The 18,723-nt window shown below is 36.2% G+C and overlaps 1 protein-coding gene across 2 annotated transcripts; it reads left to right on the plus strand.

Moving 5' to 3' along the window:
* Window positions 1-8,920: 8,920 nt before the first annotated feature.
* Window positions 8,921-13,346, plus strand: Smp_042590.1 (putative nadh-ubiquinone oxidoreductase 1, chain; the record flags this gene model as incomplete). Of its 2 annotated transcripts, XM_018789893.1 has the most annotated exons (3): window positions 8,921-9,139; window positions 9,178-9,479; window positions 13,040-13,346. In XM_018789893.1, the coding sequence occupies 3 exons, from the start codon at window positions 8,953-8,955 to the stop codon at window positions 13,169-13,171; spliced, it is 621 nt and encodes a 206-aa protein (XP_018655292.1). In that variant the 3' UTR covers window positions 13,172-13,346. The 2 variants fall into 2 exon arrangements, with proteins under 2 accessions (XP_018655292.1, XP_018655291.1); XM_018789894.1 differs by lacking the exon at window positions 13,040-13,346 and having other exon boundaries at window positions 8,953-9,139; window positions 9,178-9,698.
* Window positions 13,347-18,723: the final 5,377 nt, after the last annotated feature.

Below are 18,723 nucleotides of genomic sequence, written 5' to 3' on the forward strand. Positions count from 1 at the left end.
TCGTGATTTGGCATAATAATTCATATTCACAAGGGACACACGGAATATAAATATGAATTTAACGATCCCCTTGCAAACTGCCTACAACTGTTAAATATTGTTTGGTGTAATAAAACAAAATATCTTAAGTGATCTGTCACAATTGAAGTAAACCGACTTAGGTTATAAATTAATTGCCTATAACGTAACTATGTTATGCGTGTATATTTTTGGCAATCTGAGTATGAAACTTTTTGTCAGCATAAGGTAAAATGGCTTATTCCACCTAATAAATATCAGAGAACATAATCGATCCTGGTAGTTAATTGCGTGTCTGTCTGTAAGAGAGAGGAGTAATCAGTTTATTATGAAGTGAGTACTTTTGCCTCCTCTTCAGGGACAAGAAAAGGAAGTCTTGTTAATCCTTTCGGCTCTATAATAACGTTGTTGAAGTAAATAAACCCTCAATGTAAATTGCTATACAAGTCTTTAAAATTGATACTGACCTCCTTAGTTTACCAAATACACCCCAGCTGAAGGCACTCAGTCACACATCTGTACCAGATCACGAGTTAGCATGTGGTGCTACGCATCCCATGAAACTATTACCCATCTTAGACCAAACACTTCTAGATTTATAGATAGGCATCCAGCCATATATTCCATCCTTTTCATTTCTGATTTCTGATTTAACTGGGTTGATATCCTTTGATTGAAAGGGTTTTACGGACAAAAGCGCTGTCAAATGATGAATATCTCTCGAATCTGTAACGTTATTCCCGATTTAGGTATCTTGGATAAGTTTCATGTACATTACTTGGCTAGAATATGCGTATAAACAGCTAAAGCTATGTGAAATGACAAATGACATGCCGAATGGTTAGGAGTATCATATTTCAATCATATGGACCTAGAAGATCAAATCCTGAAAGTAAACGGAACGGACAGAGTGTGTTGTTTGCCTATTAGCCAAAGAGAAGTGTGTTTCATTAAATAAGCTCTGAAATAAACCAAAACAGCTAGTGAGATAACCAGGAATTAAATGAACATCTTCAGACGAGCATACGTGTCATTGCTTCTATTTGCAATGTACGCAATTAAAGGTTATTATTTAGTCTTATTTAAACATGCGAAGTGGGTAATAACATTAGGGTGACATGTCAGTCACTTGGTATTTCCCGTTCACAGATTCCTTCACACAAAGATGGGTACTCTTAGGAGCACTGTAAGAGCATTCGCTAAAACTGTTCATTATTTCGGCTCTTTCTGAAGTTGAAATCACATCATTGCCATTTTTCTTCAATTCATAGCTGACTGATTTAAATTCATATATTGCTTACCATAATCTATTTTCAGTTGCTTCATTACACAATCATCTCATGTTTGTTAACTCTGTGAGTTCTAATCACTATTTTATTGTTTCCGAACTTTCCCTTCTTAACTTTATTTATCCGAAACAAAATATTTTTGATCTTATTAAGTCTGTTGAAATCTTTGATAATATTGTGACACATTTTCGTCTTTAATTACCCTCGTCTGTATAAGCATGTTAATATCTATAATAACGTTGATCTTCAAATGTTTTAGGTTTTAAGTATCTGACGAGAACCTAACGAAATAGAATGAATTCATGCTATTCTACATCAATCTTCGTTCTTGCTCTCTTTAAAATAAATCGTAATTTGTAATGATCTTTTTTGTTGTTAATTCGCGTCATGAAAATTTGAATGATTTCTCGTTTTCAAGTATAAGTAATAGGCCATTGGGACATAAAATAATGACAGGCAGAATTCAAATGTAATAGAAACGAACGGATACCATACTGAACTAAAGTGGCAAGATGTTTTGTGGACGGCTGCGTTCTCTTTCCTAAATTCGTTTACTCTTTGACTAAAAAACTGCTGATATCTTAAATAGTCACAGCAAATCGTCCTTGAAGATGTACATACACTAAAGAAGAAGATCCAAGCTTCCTTTCAGATACTTTCTCTAAAATGGTGAAAGACAGTAACGCTGTAATATTACTGTAAAGACTGCATGGCTCAGATGTATAGTTATGACCATCAAACATCTCTTCTTTTTATACTGTACGTATGTCATTCTGTCACCAGCGTGAATATGTTTTCTAAAGTTTGTTACCAACACTACCCCTGACTGTCACTGCTGGTCGGTGATCTGATAATGACGTTAGATGACATAGATTAAACACTCGCATCATCCCAGGTCTATATTTTTGTGTTCTAGTAGTTCACGTAGCGTGGCTAAGTTACATAATACCGATTATCTAGTGAGAAAGAGTTTAGATTTAAGCTACATTCATACATTCCACAAACGTAAGACAGCCTAACATCATAAAAGGAGGGAAGGTAGCGTTACTGACCAGCGAACATGATGGTTGGGAAACAACTTCAATCCATCCATGTCTGTAGGGCAGAACATGTTGTTAAATTATGGCTCCTTATGGCCAAATGAGATGTCGCGAACCAATGGTATAGATGCTGATTTGTTATGAGAAGAAACTTCTTTAAATCGTGTTTTCGACGTTGAATTGTTTTCACTTCCCACCGAGTAATTTTATTGCAGGCAAAACTAGACAACCCAACAAAACAAAGCCTGTTCATTACCCCGTAAAATCAATATAAATACAAATGGGCTGGGACAGCTTCAACAAAAAGGTAGATAGCCATTTTTGTATCACAATATTGTTTTCAGTAATATATTTCAAAACTACACATAATTCCATACTTTCTGCTTCTTTTTAAACCACATTCATTTATTCGGTTCTTTATCCGCTCATACCATATTTACACTTATTTCCTTTAACTCATTAGAATGCTCTTGCTTGAAAAGTATTTCAGTGAAAGAGAATCAGACCATGTGTTCACACTTTAATTAACCCTCCACAAACGACTTAACTTCGATAGGCATGAACATTGTACGCCTCGCTTCTCGTCCCCTCTTCTTCAGCCACCTCGAGATATGCACCGAAGACGAATCCGTCCTGTGTCATCATTAATGCCTCAGATGTTGCCGAGGAATATAAGGTCACGGCTTACATAAGCTCTCAAATTTATGTGGATCTACTCCACCTGTAGCCCTTCTAGAGTTACCGCCGGTCTCAGGCCCGGGTAAAGGAGGAGGGTTGGGTATGGAGTTAGCGACCCCATCCCGTTGAAGAACTAACTCGCTAAAAAACGCTAACCAGAAAAAATAATTCGAATCATTTAAACTCTACCCTGGAAGTTGAAGGAAGAAATATGGCGACTCATGATGAAAGCTGAAATTTTTCGGAAGTCACAAGGCCAGTGCTTCTTCTAACAACCAGAGCACTCTTTATAGGTACATGGAACGTTTGGGCAATGTGGAAGACCGGGAAGACCAGTCAAATAACAACGAAAGTGAGGAGATACAACTTTGCAAAATCAGCGAAACTGATTGGACCCATGCTGGATAGAAAAGGCTGGGTACGGGAGAGATGCTGCTGTACTCCAGTCACAAAGAGGAAAATGCTCCACACACTCAGGGAGTTGCTCTCATGCTGTGCAGAAAAGCATGAAATGCCCTTGTAGGATGAGAATCTCATGGATCCAGAATTATCAAAGCATCATTCGAAACAAAGAAAGAGGGGATCACAACTAATGTTATCCAATGTTATGCACCCACTAATGATAGCAACGACGAAGATAAAGATCAGGCTGCAATCAATCATAGGTAAGTGCTCAAGAAAGGACCTAACCATCCTGAAGGGAGATCTAAACGCCAAAGTCGGAGTGGACAACACAGGATATGAAAATATAATTGGACGACACGGAATGGGAGAGAGATTTGAACATATATGTGCATTCAACAAATCGGATATAGGTGGTACAATATTTCCACACAAACGCATACACAAAGCTACATGAATCTCACCGGATCACACCACAGAGAATCAGATAGATCATATTTATATCAACAAAAAATTAAGACGGACAGTGGAAGACGTGAGAATGAAGTATGAAGCTGACATAGCTTCAGATCACTACATGATTGTGACCAAAAAGAAAATGAAGCTAGAGAAACACAGGACAACTGGAGAAACAGAATCACAAAGGTTCAATACAACTTCACTTTCAGATACTAACGAACATAACGAATTCAAGATAACTCTGAACAACACGTTTCAAGCCTTACAGGATCTACGGAAATAAGAAGAAACTATTACGGAGGAGGATAGGGATCAAAGAAGCACTAACTTCAATTCGGCAGGAGTTGCTGGGCCGGAAGAAAGATCATTATAATAAGGAATGGATCTCTATGGAAATCCTGCAAAGGATCCAGGAAAGAAAGAACAAGAAGACAGCAATTACCAATGGCTGAACAAGAACAGAGAATGTCAGGACACATGCTGAGTACACTAAGGCGAACAAGGGAGTGAAGTGGAGCATTAAGGTCGACGAGCAGAAATACATGCGAGAACTAGCAACGACGGCGGAAAAAGCTGAAACAACTGCATGATACAGCGAAGAAACTAGCAGGAAAATTTTGTATACCAGAAAGACCAGTCAAGGATATAGATGGCAAACCAATGACTGAAATTCAAGGAGAGAGGAATAATTGAGTAGAGTACTCTGAGGAACTGTTGGATAGACACCCACTGGACACCGAAGTAGCACACACAGACCTCCCTATTGATGTCACTCCATCAACGATCGAGGAAATCAGGATGGCTCTCAGACAAATGAAGTATGTGAACGCAGTAGGACCTGACGATGTACCAGCTGAACCATCGACGTCAGATATAGAGGCAACAGCAAAAATACTCCACGTTCTGTTCAGGAAGATGTGGGTGAGGGAACAACTGCCAACGGACTGAAAGGAAAGAGATCTCATCATTATATCAAAGGACGGAGGTCCGAGTAGATGTGAGAACTACAAAGGTATCACAATACTATCAGTACCGGGAAAAGTTTTCAACAGTGTTGCTGAACCAGATGAAAGATTCAGTAGACGTACAACGTCAAGATCGACAGCCCGAATTCGATAACGAAAGGTCATGCACAGACCGAATCGTGACGATATGGATTATCGTTGAACAATCAAATGAATTGAATTTGTCAATATACATCACGTTCCTTGACCATGAGGAGATGTTTAACATTGTGGATACGAGGACTTCATGGAAATCTATTCTACATTATGGTGTATCTGAGAAGACCGTCAATATCATCTGGAATTCATATGACGGACTACAATGCAAAGTCGTGCATGGAGGACAGATGACACACATTCCATGTGAGGACCGAAGTTCGACAAGACTGCCTACTCTTCCTCTTTCTCTTTCTTCTGGTGGTTGACTAAACTATGAAGACCTCAACGTGCGAGGGGAAGCAAAGAATACTGTGGACATCTCAGAATCAATCAGACGATTTCGACTTGGCAGATGACCTAACCCTCCATCCCACACACACGGGCGAATACAGACGAAGACAATTAATGTAACAGCAGCGTTTTCATCAATATGCCTCAACATACACAAAGGAAAAAGTAGGATTCAGAAATATAACACGGAGAACGCCAACCTAATCACACTTGATGGAGAAGCTCTGGAAGAGTTGAAAGCATTCACTTACTAGGGTAGCATCATTGATGAACAAGAAGGATCTGATGCAGATGTAAATGCGAGGATTGGCAAAGCAAGCATAGCATTCCTACAATCGAAGAACATATGGAACTGAAAACATTTGTCAACCAATGTCAAATCCAGAATCTTCAATACTTATGTCAAGTCAGTCCTAATCAACGGAGCTTAAACGTCGAGAACTACTTCAACCATCATCAAAAAGGTACAAGTATCTATAAACAGTTGTCAAAGCGAAATACTCAACATCTATTGGTCAGATACCATCAGCAATAGCGTTTTATGGGAGAGGACAAACCAGCTTCCAGCTAAAGAGCAAATTAGGGAAAGACGTTGGAAGTGGATAGGACATACATTAAGGAAATCACCAAACTGCATCACGAGGCAATCCCTTACTTGGAATCCGGAAGGGAAGCGGAAAAGAGGAATGTGAAAGAACATATTACGCCAGGAGATAGAAGCAAATATGAAAAAGATGAATTTTAACTGCAAGGAACCGGAAAGGATTGCCCAGGACATGGTTGGATGGTGAATGCTCCTCCACGAGGGGTGACAGGCGTAAGTCCGTAAGTGCTCCCGACTATCAGTTGCACGTCGCAGCACAACCTCCATAAGACGCACCGACTGTTGTATTGACAATACGAATCTCACTAATATTATTTGCTTTCATATATGTGTGGTGTCTTCCTCTATAACTTTATGATCAGTGTGTCTTATAATACATTGAGCTAACAGAGCAACCCACCACAGTGAAGACACTATCTTTTGTAGCAAATTGATCTTGTCCGTACACTGGTATGCTTCATGTGACAGGCTGTTATTTGAGAATAAATTACTATTGCTATCAAAAAATTCAACAAAGGTGTGAAGTGCATCTACTCATATTATGGGCCTTTAGCAGTCGTTATTAACGTTATCGCCAAAGAACCCCGATTGTTTTAGTGGCTTAAACTTCCTTTTCTGGAACAAAACTAACTCCTGAGTCCTTAATAGTTCAGTTGTTGAGGTTTGGTAATTAAGAATGGTCAATTGAACTGTATTTCGTACTCAGCTTGAAAGTGTACACTTCAGTCGCGGCAGCTTCCATTCGTCTCAATACTATCTAGTTTCGAACCCTGTGCGTTACCGAACTGGATTCCGGCTCTGATTTGCATACTGAGTAGTAGCTGGATTTATCTTAGTTTTGACCTTGAGTTTTTGTCAGGATTGAACCTTTAGGACTTTGATTGCGAACGGTTGTATACCGTTTTCTAGGCCCTCTTCCCAATATTCCATGTGCCTGAAGAAATGCAGCGTCCATCTGAAAGTTTGGTGAGTAGTAGCTACAGTTGCCGTACTTCTTGTATGCTTAGTGACATGTATGATAAAAGTGAAATGTGCTTTAGGCTAGGTCCAACGATTGATACAGGTAGTTCACTTTTCAACTTTCCAGAACATATGTCTAATCATATTAAGAGTGATCCAACAGATTACTCCAGTTTATTATAGAAAGCGAAATGTTAGCATATGACAAATTTTTAAGTGAAATAAGATATGTACTCGGTCCAGTCGTGGGTCGGACCCGTCATGAGAGCTATTATGTGTTGCGAGCTCCTAACAAAAGCAGAAGAATATAGTAAGGCAAGGAGAACACTTAAATACAACGAGTATTTGTATGAACAATTGCTTTCAATTTCCTCATCACCAGGCACCATCGTTTTAAGTTCATAAGTTTTGTGTTATTTTCAAAAAGGCATGTAATAGTGAATCAAACAATATTTCACGTTAACAATTGTGAGTGTGTAGATTTAGGGTATAGTTCGGTACAAGTACATTTATCTTCGCCGCTATAATATTAGACCTAATCCTAAAATCGTGCATTTGTCATCGTGTGACTACCTAATCTATACAATCTTACGTGGAAGTTATATTACTGCCTATTCTGACTTGTCATATCATGACAATCAAGAATATGGTCCTTAACACTTTTGAAGAACACATTCGGACTGAGGATAGGATAATATATGATGTGTAACATGGACGCTATGCCCCTTTGGAAAGTATCTTGAAGAGTACATGGTATATCTGGAAGAATGGACTGATATTCAGTTTTATAGATTATATTTACTAAACAACCTCATTTGGGATGCATACTGTGAACCAGTAACTGTTGTAACTTGTAGATCATGCCTGTAAAAATGGCGTGTGCCCGCCCTTGCAGAAATATATTATTATTACTGAATTAGGAATCAGTAGAGATCATGTCATTTTAGTCAGCTTCTTAGCATACAATGACACTTTAATGTCTATGAATATGGATACAAATAATTCTATATCAGTTCTAGAGGCAGAGTCTAGATGCCCACCTACACGTTTGCTGTGAAAGCGGGTCAACTTAAATTCGTCCTCGGAAAATGGACGTATCGAACTGAGCTTGTAACCATCGTTAACTTGATAAAGTGCGATGTGAATCAGTCCCTGTGTCGGTTTGCAGAAATATTGTATCAGTTTCCTCTAGCTACAGATAAGCCCCACCACGAGAACAGCTGTGCTAAGGAAGACTAACTTTAAGGACGAAAGAAGTGACATTTTGATATCTGGAGCATATCAAAATTTAAACCTAAGCAAAAATTTTAAAGGCAGTGGTGAACAGCTGAAATTGGATTTCGTTAAGTGAATGAGATTGTACTTCACAAACTTGAAAGCAGGACAATTCGGTCAGACTTATCTGCAGAAAAGGACTAAAGATGCTAGTATAACTGGTCCAAAACACCCATCGTGTGTGTGGGTGTGTGAAACAAAGTACCATTAACTGTGTAAATTTACTATCAAAGGTGAAAAGGGACGAAGGCAAGTGTAACAACAGATTAAAATCCACAGACAAGCAGAAACACGAATGAAGGATCAAACAGGTATTCGGAGTGTAAAAACGTCTTAACCAGTTACACCTATTATGAATCGTACGCACCAAGTGAAATCAAAAGACAGAAGAGAGAAGGTTCGAAGATATATTTAATGAGTTGTCAATATACCGTGGATCGACTGATCTAATCTGGCTAGTGATTGCAAGGGATGTTGAACACGACATTTCCACTCGTGATCTGATGCGTGTGCTTGACCGAGCGCCTTTAGCTAGGTGAGTCCATTAAAACTATTGTTGTCAGCATCAAATATCTGAACGTTTACAGAGTTATTGACTTTGGGGATTTATTTGACACTAAAATATACAAAACAACAAATAGATACAATGCTGGTTAGAAATGTATTTAGACTACAAGAAGCAAGCGCAAAGCAATTAATCGGTTTATACAATCTTATAATATAGATATTGGATATTGAACCGCATTTAGGTATTTGATACTTCAACGGTTATCATGACCTTGTTCAGCCGGAGATGTGCTCTTAATCTTTCTCCTCTAGTTGAGGTTGCAGCTGCAAAGTTGCATTTGGGACACTACAATTCAAATTATAAACTAGTTGTTAATCCTCATGAAGAAAATACGACTAAAAGTGCCTTTGAGAATGTGACTAGATGGCTTATATTAGCAGATATTTTGAGAGGTATTAAACTTACTGATAAACAGTATTGATTATTATAGGTCTACGGTTAACCTTTGGTATGATTTTCAAGGAGCCTGCAACCTTAAACTACCCTTTCGAGAAGGGTCCTCTCAGTCCTAGATTTCGTGGTGAGCATGCTCTACGTAGGTACCCTAGTGGTGAGGAACGGTGCATCGCTTGCAAACTTTGCGAAGCTATATGTCCAGCCCAAGCAATCACTATTGAGGCTGAGCCAAGAGCTGATGGAAGTAGAAGGACAACTAGATATGATATTGATATGACCAAGTGCATTTATTGCGGGTTTTGCCAGGAAGCGTGTCCAGTAGACGCCATCGTAGAGGTAACCAATTTGTTCTTTTAAAGTTTTTACTATACTCGTAGTAACAAAGAGCATCTGGCTGGTTCTCTGGCCTGCGTACCAATTTCTCATTAACATATCTTTGAGTTTATTTTATTGCTTATCAGTTCACAACAGCAAAATCCAAATCTACTAGCAAATAATTAGTAATACTTTGTAAACGTTTTAAATTAAGAACCAATAGTTGACTTGTAGAATCTCCCTAGTGAATCAACCGTTTCATATTTTCACTTTCGCAGTGAGGGAAATGTATTTATTCAGTGGCTGACGTAGCGAATACTGTTACTGAATTTTACGGTTCGTTTACTAAACCCTGATATTTTTACATCTTCGTATTCACCTATAAATTTTGAGTTAAACAGCATGGTGTGGCCCATGCAAGAGCGATATCCATACCTTCTCGAGCAGCATAAGAACGCTTATTAGTATATTACTAAAAATGATAGAACTTCCACCCTACCCTTTGGTAATTGTAAAGCACTAAGAAATTTACACACAAAATGATGTATGGCTAGTTTAATAGACCTTTTGACCCTGCGAATCGGCCACTAAACTTGTACAGATTACATCATAAACCCATTTTCACCTTTGCTGACTTAGTGAATTATCCATTTATGATCCTATTTGTTACATCTTTATTTCACATTCGTTTTGGAGGTGACTTTAAAATGCTATTGATAGTTTCACATTCAACTTAGGTGCCGAGTAAGCCGCATCCACTAACCATATCCCTAATCTCAAAAATAAAATTGTCAAGATGTCAGTTTATTCCATGTGTTTGAGAAAAACCGTTCATATACTCGGAGATTCTTTGTAAAATTACAACAGGAGACTAGGTAATTTTGAAGACAGACATCATGTTTCAGGTCTCGGTTTAATCCGTTTTTCGTTGGCATAGATAATCAGTAAGAACGAATGCGTTTAAAACATCATTCACTCTTGTATGATCACCTTAAGGTTTAGCAAATTCCAAATACCTTTTTCCTGTGTAACGTCTAAAATATTGCTGTAAAACGACTGTTTCAAACTCTACAAACCTATCACGACAAAAAAATTTTCTATCTCTTTATCTAAAATCATTGTGACTAACTCAATAAAACGCCTTTGAACCTCTATATCTAGTCTTAAATAATCAAGGTCACTCGAAATTTTCCCACAAACTTCAGGGATGAGTGAACAAAACTGCATAGTCAGTGTTTCATAGATGCCTTGGGTTTAATTAAGGTGGTCAGCTTAAAATCTATGTCTATTTCTGTTTTTGGGAATATCACGAATTCCTGACTTGGCACTAAATACAGTTTTAACTACCTTTTATTTTTAAAACTGATTATTTAACATCCCTTTAATTTCGACACGGATCTGGTTGCTAGGCCAATTTTCTATGGTTTTGGTGTGTGTTAACAGTTAAATGACATCTTTCGAAAGATTTTAAATGTATATTGAATCTTTGAGTCTTTCCATGTTTTAGGAGTTATATGTAAAATAGATAAAAATCAGCGACTACTCATTTTTCGGTTCCACTAGTTGCTAAGCGTTTAAAGTGAAGTTGGACAGTTTTGTAAAAAGTGTGTGTAATTCATCCTAATTACTAGCAAAATAAAACTTTTATGTGAATCACATGATAATTAACTGTATTATGTTTTTGGTATGTTAAAAATAAGGTTGTTCACGTTAGATGTAAAGACGTCCGTACATTCATTGAGTTCACTAATATTCAGATATTCATCTGATTAAGGAAAATGTTACTCCATATTTCACTCCGATCATCAGAGTCACACTGCCCTTAGATGCCGTGGTACGGCCTGGGATGAGAAGAATTAGCTGTCCCTCTCGAAATGCTCTCATATGGCTAGGTGTATACAGTCACTGCCTTCTTGTAGAGGGGGTGTTTTTTTACGAAATCGAGAAAATGAAAGGCGAATGTCCGGCACTTTAACCGGGTTCGTGAATACTAAGAATACACCCTAGTGGAGTTGGGAAACCCAAATTCTAAACCATTGATGCATATGAGCTCCAAATGGCGTATGAACCTATTGTTAGTCATCGGCTACCATGGGACTGCATCTTCTAATGTTGCTCCATTGCCTTATGCATTAGACCTGTAGGTCAAAGGCTCGGAGTGTGGCACCTGCTTCGGCTAGGGCGCCCGGGCAGTATTCCGACCCTCACACAAATTAAATGGTTTGTGTAGCGAATAAATATTTAGTACCTTCTTGTACCGGTGTTTGTGTTTAAATGAATAAATAATAAATCAGAATCACATATTTCCCAGCACCCAGCACAACACTTTTTGTCTTGTTACCTGCTCAGACTACTTACATTTATAAGCTCTCAAAAAAGGAACACCTCATTTAGGCCTATATAAAAACAAGGTTAGGAATTATTTTTTAGTTGAGAATCCTTACCCATAAGTTTTCACCCGCTTTAAACACATCAGCAGAAACTCGTACTTTGGTTTATCGGTGTCTCCATTTCATAGATTGTTCTGTTTTGTTACTTTAAAGTTCGGAGAGTTTAAATCTCCTTAAATCATGAGGTAGAAAAGTCTGACTAGAAAAAGTAAATGAACTTACCACAGTAGTTATAAATCTTATGGAGTTTTTAGACAAGTTCATTTGCACATCTTAATTTCATCATTTCATTGTATTGTGAAGTCTAGGACACAGTAGTTTTGCTACTAACAGATATGAATTTAGGAAATACAGTTCCTCTTTAAGCTCAATGGGGTGTCATAGACGGGTAGTTTTAAATTTTAGTAATTGTAAGTCTAAAATATGAGCCAGGTACTTTCTATCTTTCTGCTTACACTTTAGATGACCAGTTTTGATTCATTTCTTTTTGATTAGTTCATGTGTTTTATGCTGCAGTATTTATTTTATCAAATGTAGCAAATAGGACTAATGCGTTACTGTAAAAGCTATTACTCTGTTCAGTCTAACTTCCCCTGTAAAACGAATGGATTTTTACCTGAAGGATATTATTTTTTGGCAGGTTATGTCAATATAACTGTAATCTTAACAATTATTCGTGTGTTGAATATGAGACAGTTCTAAGCACACTTCTGCATAATCCACCAAACTACAGCATAGTCATAGAGGCTCTTCGGTGTCTTGAAGAAAATTGATGCCGCTTGAAAAGTTGCTACCTTCTAAAATGAGTTAGAAACTTAATTTTTCTTATTTTCCACTTCCCAAACCCTTTTGTGGTTTATGGATGGCGTTGTTACTTTCGATTGATCTTATAAGGCCAAATATTTGCAACTAAGATAACTAATGCGCAAAGATGAATAGTGGCTAGCAGTGGAATTCAGGACGTGTTTCGTCCCATCCGGGACTTGTCAGCTGGATGTACCTGCATCTCAGTGCTGATGCTTATAAAGCTTGTGACTTCAGGCAATATCGAGGCAGTCCGTACAAGATGCACATATGCCAACAAGAGACTGATCAAATGCAGTCCTAACTAACAATGGGAAGATAAAAGTAAACAGCATCAAGTGAATAAGATAACTAATTTTCCAGTTTGTTTTCTCTTTTGAATTACAGGGACCAAACTTCGAATATTCTACTGAAACACATGAAGAATTACTATATAATAAAGAAAAATTGCTGCAAAATGGTGATAGGTGGGAAGTCGAAATCTCAGAAAACCTAAAAGCAGATTATGTATATCGATGAAGTATTACTTGGTTCATTTGGTTTTTAAATGATCTAATTCGCAGGATCTTTATGGACTACTAATTTCATATTTAAACAATCAATATTAACTTTTCTCACATGTTAGATTGTTAATTAATTCAAAAGAGCTGGGTATTTCTAGGTACATTAATTTAGAATAAAATAGAGCTTTTGACTTTGTCCTAGTTTCTCTTTTTTGGCGCGCATATATTAGTCAGTTGTCTACAACGTAGAACCGGGTACATATATGCATCGGTCTAAGTTGCCATACTTCATTAGCATAACAAGATGAACACCGAATTCATAGAAGTGGTTACTTCAATGGTAGCAATATATAAAGATTGCATAAAAGGATGTAATACAGGAAGAAAGAAAGGAAGGTATAAAGCAGTTTTAGTTTCACAGTTTGAAGAAAAGCAAAGAGTGTATGCACCTACGCTGTTGTGACCGATTCTGAGTCATGTCACCCAGAGTCTCCAACCATTGGTTACGACAGTCGCACGAACCCCAAACTAATATTCTGCATCTACCAACATGGTTCAGTCCAGAAGTTAGTGACTTCAAGGGCTGATGCCACGTTTTTGTTTGGCCACCCCTAACTCTTCCAACCATCGCCAATACTAGTCAGCATTGTGCGTCATGGTAATCGGTGTTCAGGATTACGTAACATGTAGCTCGACCATCTCAGTCGATGAAGATTCACAACCTCATCAACTGATTTACCACCATTCCCTAATGCCCTATGTCTAACGTCACTATTACTTGCCCGATGATCGCAGCAGATGCGAGCAATATTTTTAAGGCATCTGTGGTCAGATACTAGTAACTTACGAGTATCCCCTTGTTGTATCCCGACGAGAATTATCAATGGTAACTCTCGAGAACTATTTATGAAACAATACGATGCATATATTTTTATTGTTTATTTGTTAAGTAACTGGACTGTGCATATTCGTGTTCCTCCTATTATAAGCTTTATTTTGACCCATAGACTATTATTATACGACTTACTGTTCTTCAGTTTAGCCCAGTCTTTCAATTACAGTCTCCCACATTTGACTAAAGCTTGTACAAATTTTATTTTCTATTTTATGGAACGATGTGGTCTAATTGGTTATTATATAAACCCATTATGTTTGAAATACATGATTCATATCGCCGAGGATGAGATTGGTGTTCTTTACTCAACAGGCAGGAAGAAAGGCCGATAAGGACTCTAGACTGCTCGTACGCGTTTTATGAGTCATTGGTCCGGTCGATAATTCGCTATTTTCTAATTGGCGGTATTGTTACGTTATGTATTATTAGGGAACAGGGTCACAAGTTATAACACCTCTGCCCTTAATATCTACGTTTCACAGCCATAAAGTAAAACAATGAACTACTATGCAGTATACTCGTCCTTTAATTGATAAACGGTCATGTCGCAGGTGACGTAAGTTGTCAAAAGCCGAACGGGCTTTTCGAATCCTCTTAGAGCTAATCGGACTTCCAACATAAGTGAAGTTGTCGACGCGTTGACTACTTCACTCCCTGCGCATATATATATATATATATATATATATCGTTTTAAACTTATTGTCGAGTGTACAGGAAGTAAGGCAAGCTAACTTAATAATATATACTACCTAACACTGTTTACCATCAATCTTGAGAAATCCATGGTGACTGGGATTAAATCGCACTTATATGGTTGAAATTAACCAAGTCATTCACAAAAATACTCAGTTGTCTCCTTAGACTCATTCATAGTAAGTTAATTACTACTAATTACGCAATCAGTGTTCAACATGTTCCTGACAAGTCTTCACATATTGAAGATGTTTCAAAGAAATTAGTCATGCTAAAATTCAAAAAGTAGGGACTAATAAAGTCAAAAACGTCGGTTGCATTATCAGTCCAGTGCTGTTGCGAAAAAATGTTTCTGCAAGGTTGTCTAGGAAATCCTCATACGTCTTAAATAATGGAGAAATCAGTTCAAAATTGTTTGCTGCTTTAGTTTCAGTTTATAAGCCTGGATAGTATAAGTTTTGTGATAACGAGCGGATCAATAGTGCACGTCGTTTGGTAAAAAAAACATTTTTAACAACCTTTAAATTACTAAAGTAATTGGAAAGTAGATACTGATAATGACCAAAGCAACAATGAATGTTTCCCAATTACGTCTACCCTAAAGAGCATCCACATGAGCTTTCAGTCTTCTCCATCACTACTATTCTTACAATTTATATCGTATGAAGTTCTAAGTGGGTTGATATTTCTCGAATAAACTATTCCCGACAACTGGGTTCGTCGCTTTGAAGCGGTACCTCCCAAATTTATTTATTTATCAATCAAAACTACTTTTCTGAATGATCAACATGCATACTTTTGCAACTACTTTGGAAGGTGGTTTGAGAACGTTTTGTTTCAATTAATTTCGTAACGGTGATGATTATAGTAACTTGGTGTAGTAGGTCTCGATTGTCGTTCACAGGACAGCTTAATTGTCTTATAATTCAGTGATGATATCTCAGTATTAACACACTAACATATTCTCCTATCTACACTTTAAAAAAGCGCCCATATTGGAAGGATGCTTTATATAAGTGCATTGAATTGGTTGAGACGTATTCAGAATTTACTGGGGAAGATTGCTTATTCATTTAACTATGTGCTTAACAAAGTCGTGATATTCGATTATTTGTTTTGTATGAATTTACTACTTGCTAATATTTAAGTAGCCAAACGATTTTTAGAAGTACTAGGTAGGAAAACTCATCTTCATAAGGTTATCTGACAGGAATACTAAACAGTCGGTTAGGGTCTCATTGAAAGTATTCCATGCTGTTAATTAAAAATTTGGCATTTATATACTCTTCGAAACTTCCTCTCGTCGTATAATGTATTATTTTGTCAAAAAACATTTCTTAGCGTTATACTTTGTGTGTCACGTTTACATACAAACTAAAAGTGTCATTCTATGCATAAGTTATGAGTAGAAATTTTGTTTAGGCACGTTTTTTAAGTGAAGAAACACAGTGAACATGGGCTAATTCCTTTTTATCTTGATATTGATTGAGTAATTTGGCTTCAGGTTAGATTCTTAAAGTTATGATGATGAAGTTCAACGAAGTCGAAATCTAGATACTCATTAATGACATTGAATGATGATCGCGTTGTGTTTCAGATTGAATAAAAATTAAATTACGAACCATTGGCTTGTGACTTGTTTATCTAAATTTGTTGTTCTGATAAGAAAAATCAAATGCCCTTGGTTCCATCTCATTTATAGTCATAAGTATACATCAGCAAGAAATCTCAAAGGATGACTAGATACTTACTCTCTACTTCCTGGTTTTTTGTTAGTTTCGATTTGGGATAAAAACGAACTGACTAACTATCTATTCATCTGTTGATCTGTTTATTTTGCTCATCATCATTTCTTAATAATGTACTCCTTTCTAATCATCACAGCACAATAACAGTTAGAAAGTGAAAATCGGTAGAGAAATCAGCAACCCAAATAAACATATTTGCCTCTTTCATTTTTTGACAAATGACATATGCCTAATATGCGTGACTGTCGAGCTGTCTTCATCATTCTAAAATTTATTATTACTGTATAAACCTTGTGTAAATTAAAAACTGAAAGGAGGAGAAAGTTAAATGTGAAAAAATTTAATTATAATCAAAAATTTTCTCAATCAAATCAAAGGGAAAAGAGAATAGGGGACAAATACATAAAATATTCAACTGAAGTATAACATTTAACGCAAAATTGACTGTTGGTTGATAAGTTACTATACACGCGAGTGTATATGTATGTATTTATAATCAGATAATTGTTTAGAGATTAAATTGAGAATAACAGTAAAAGCAAAAAATTTAAAGAGTGGTAAACAACTCTTTTATCAGTATACTCATTTTTTTGTTTGAAGAACTGTTCAGCATCAAGTTATATATACATATATATGAACGCATGACTACTGCTATCTGCCTACGTGAATACTTCTCATCATTATCGGTCATCAGTTCTACAGTAATATATGTGTATTCATTTGATCTCAATAATCAAAGAAACTTGTAGAACAAAATAGGAAATAAACAATTGATTATCAAAGTGAGATTTATCTCTTATATAAAAGAAGACTCAATAACGTATATGTAACTGAATACTTTCTAACTAGGGTAATGATTAGTTACTTCAATATAAAAGAGAATCCGTATTCCCGCCTTTTCTTTTGTTTTTTAAAAAAAAACTATCTAGATAATTTTGTTGTTATTGTCTATTCATCTATTTGTACTAATTTTATGCGTGTACACTCACGTTGACAAGTTCACTTAACTTATTTTCTAGTTAAAAATATGTGTATGTTTCTTTTTTGTTTGTTTTTTTAATAGAGTGTTTTCTTTAAATAAAACTTACTTTACTCCACAGTTTCATATCATCATCATCATGTCAAGATAGGTAATAAAATACACACGCAAAGAATGCTAAATAAAATGAAATGTTGAATGATATGATAAAAAACCCGAGAGATGTCACAAATGTAATAAATTATTCTCAATTGATTTGTCACCACATTTACTAGTTGCGTGTAGTTTGTTTACAAATAATTGTACAGTTTTTTCTTCTACTTCATTACTATCAATTTTATTAGTAGTATTATTCACTAACTAGTCATAAATTAAAGTATTTCAATAGTAATACAATTTTAACACAAATATGTTTTAGGTGTGTATAGAAGAAGTAGGAAAGTTGAAAGTAGTTTTTTTCTTATTACTTTATAGTGTATTGGGTATAGATAGATAAGATGTTGTTATCTTTCAATTTTCTCTCCATTTTTCTTTTCGAGTTTTTCATTAAAATATAAATTTCATATTATAAATATAATTATTTTGATGGCAAGTTGAAAGGAGGGAAAAATATCCTAGAGAATACATATCAAATATATCTATGTCATTAGAAAAATCTGAGTGTGCGTGTGTGTACGTTCGTGTAATTGTAAGTATCTATTTAGTTGTTTAAACAACTTACTTTATAAGTAAGCAATATAATTTTTTTTTAAGGATTAATTTAGTTTGTAAATTCTCCATAGTTTAATGAAACAACACCGTTGATTTGAAAAGTATATATATATATATATTCAAATAGTGCTTTTCTGTGTTATAAATACTTGGATAAATTAATCAAACGTCAGGTGTTGTTTAGAGATATATATTTTTTAACAAGGTATTTTCAGATGTACTAAAGGTTTTATGGATGACCGTGGAAATTTGATAGATGATACTAGAGGATACGATGATTTTCTCTAGTGGTGACGGCATTAAACATGGGAGGTCGATTCTTATTTTCAGTCAGTGGTTTTTGATGATTGCTGATGAACTGGATTTAAGAAAACATCAGTTTACACGATTCTAACGAATTATATAACGGCGAGGCATCTTAGAATCCCGGTTTCTTCGGAATTCAAGAGGAAATTAGTTGGTACAGATAGGGTAGATTTTGAAGAGAATAAAATTAACGTAACTAAAACGTAGAAAAATGACGCTTTACAATCTCATTTTTC

This window comes from Schistosoma mansoni, chromosome W (genome assembly GCF_000237925.1).
Source record: "Schistosoma mansoni strain Puerto Rico chromosome W, complete genome".
NCBI lineage: Eukaryota > Metazoa > Platyhelminthes > Trematoda > Strigeidida > Schistosomatidae > Schistosoma > Schistosoma mansoni.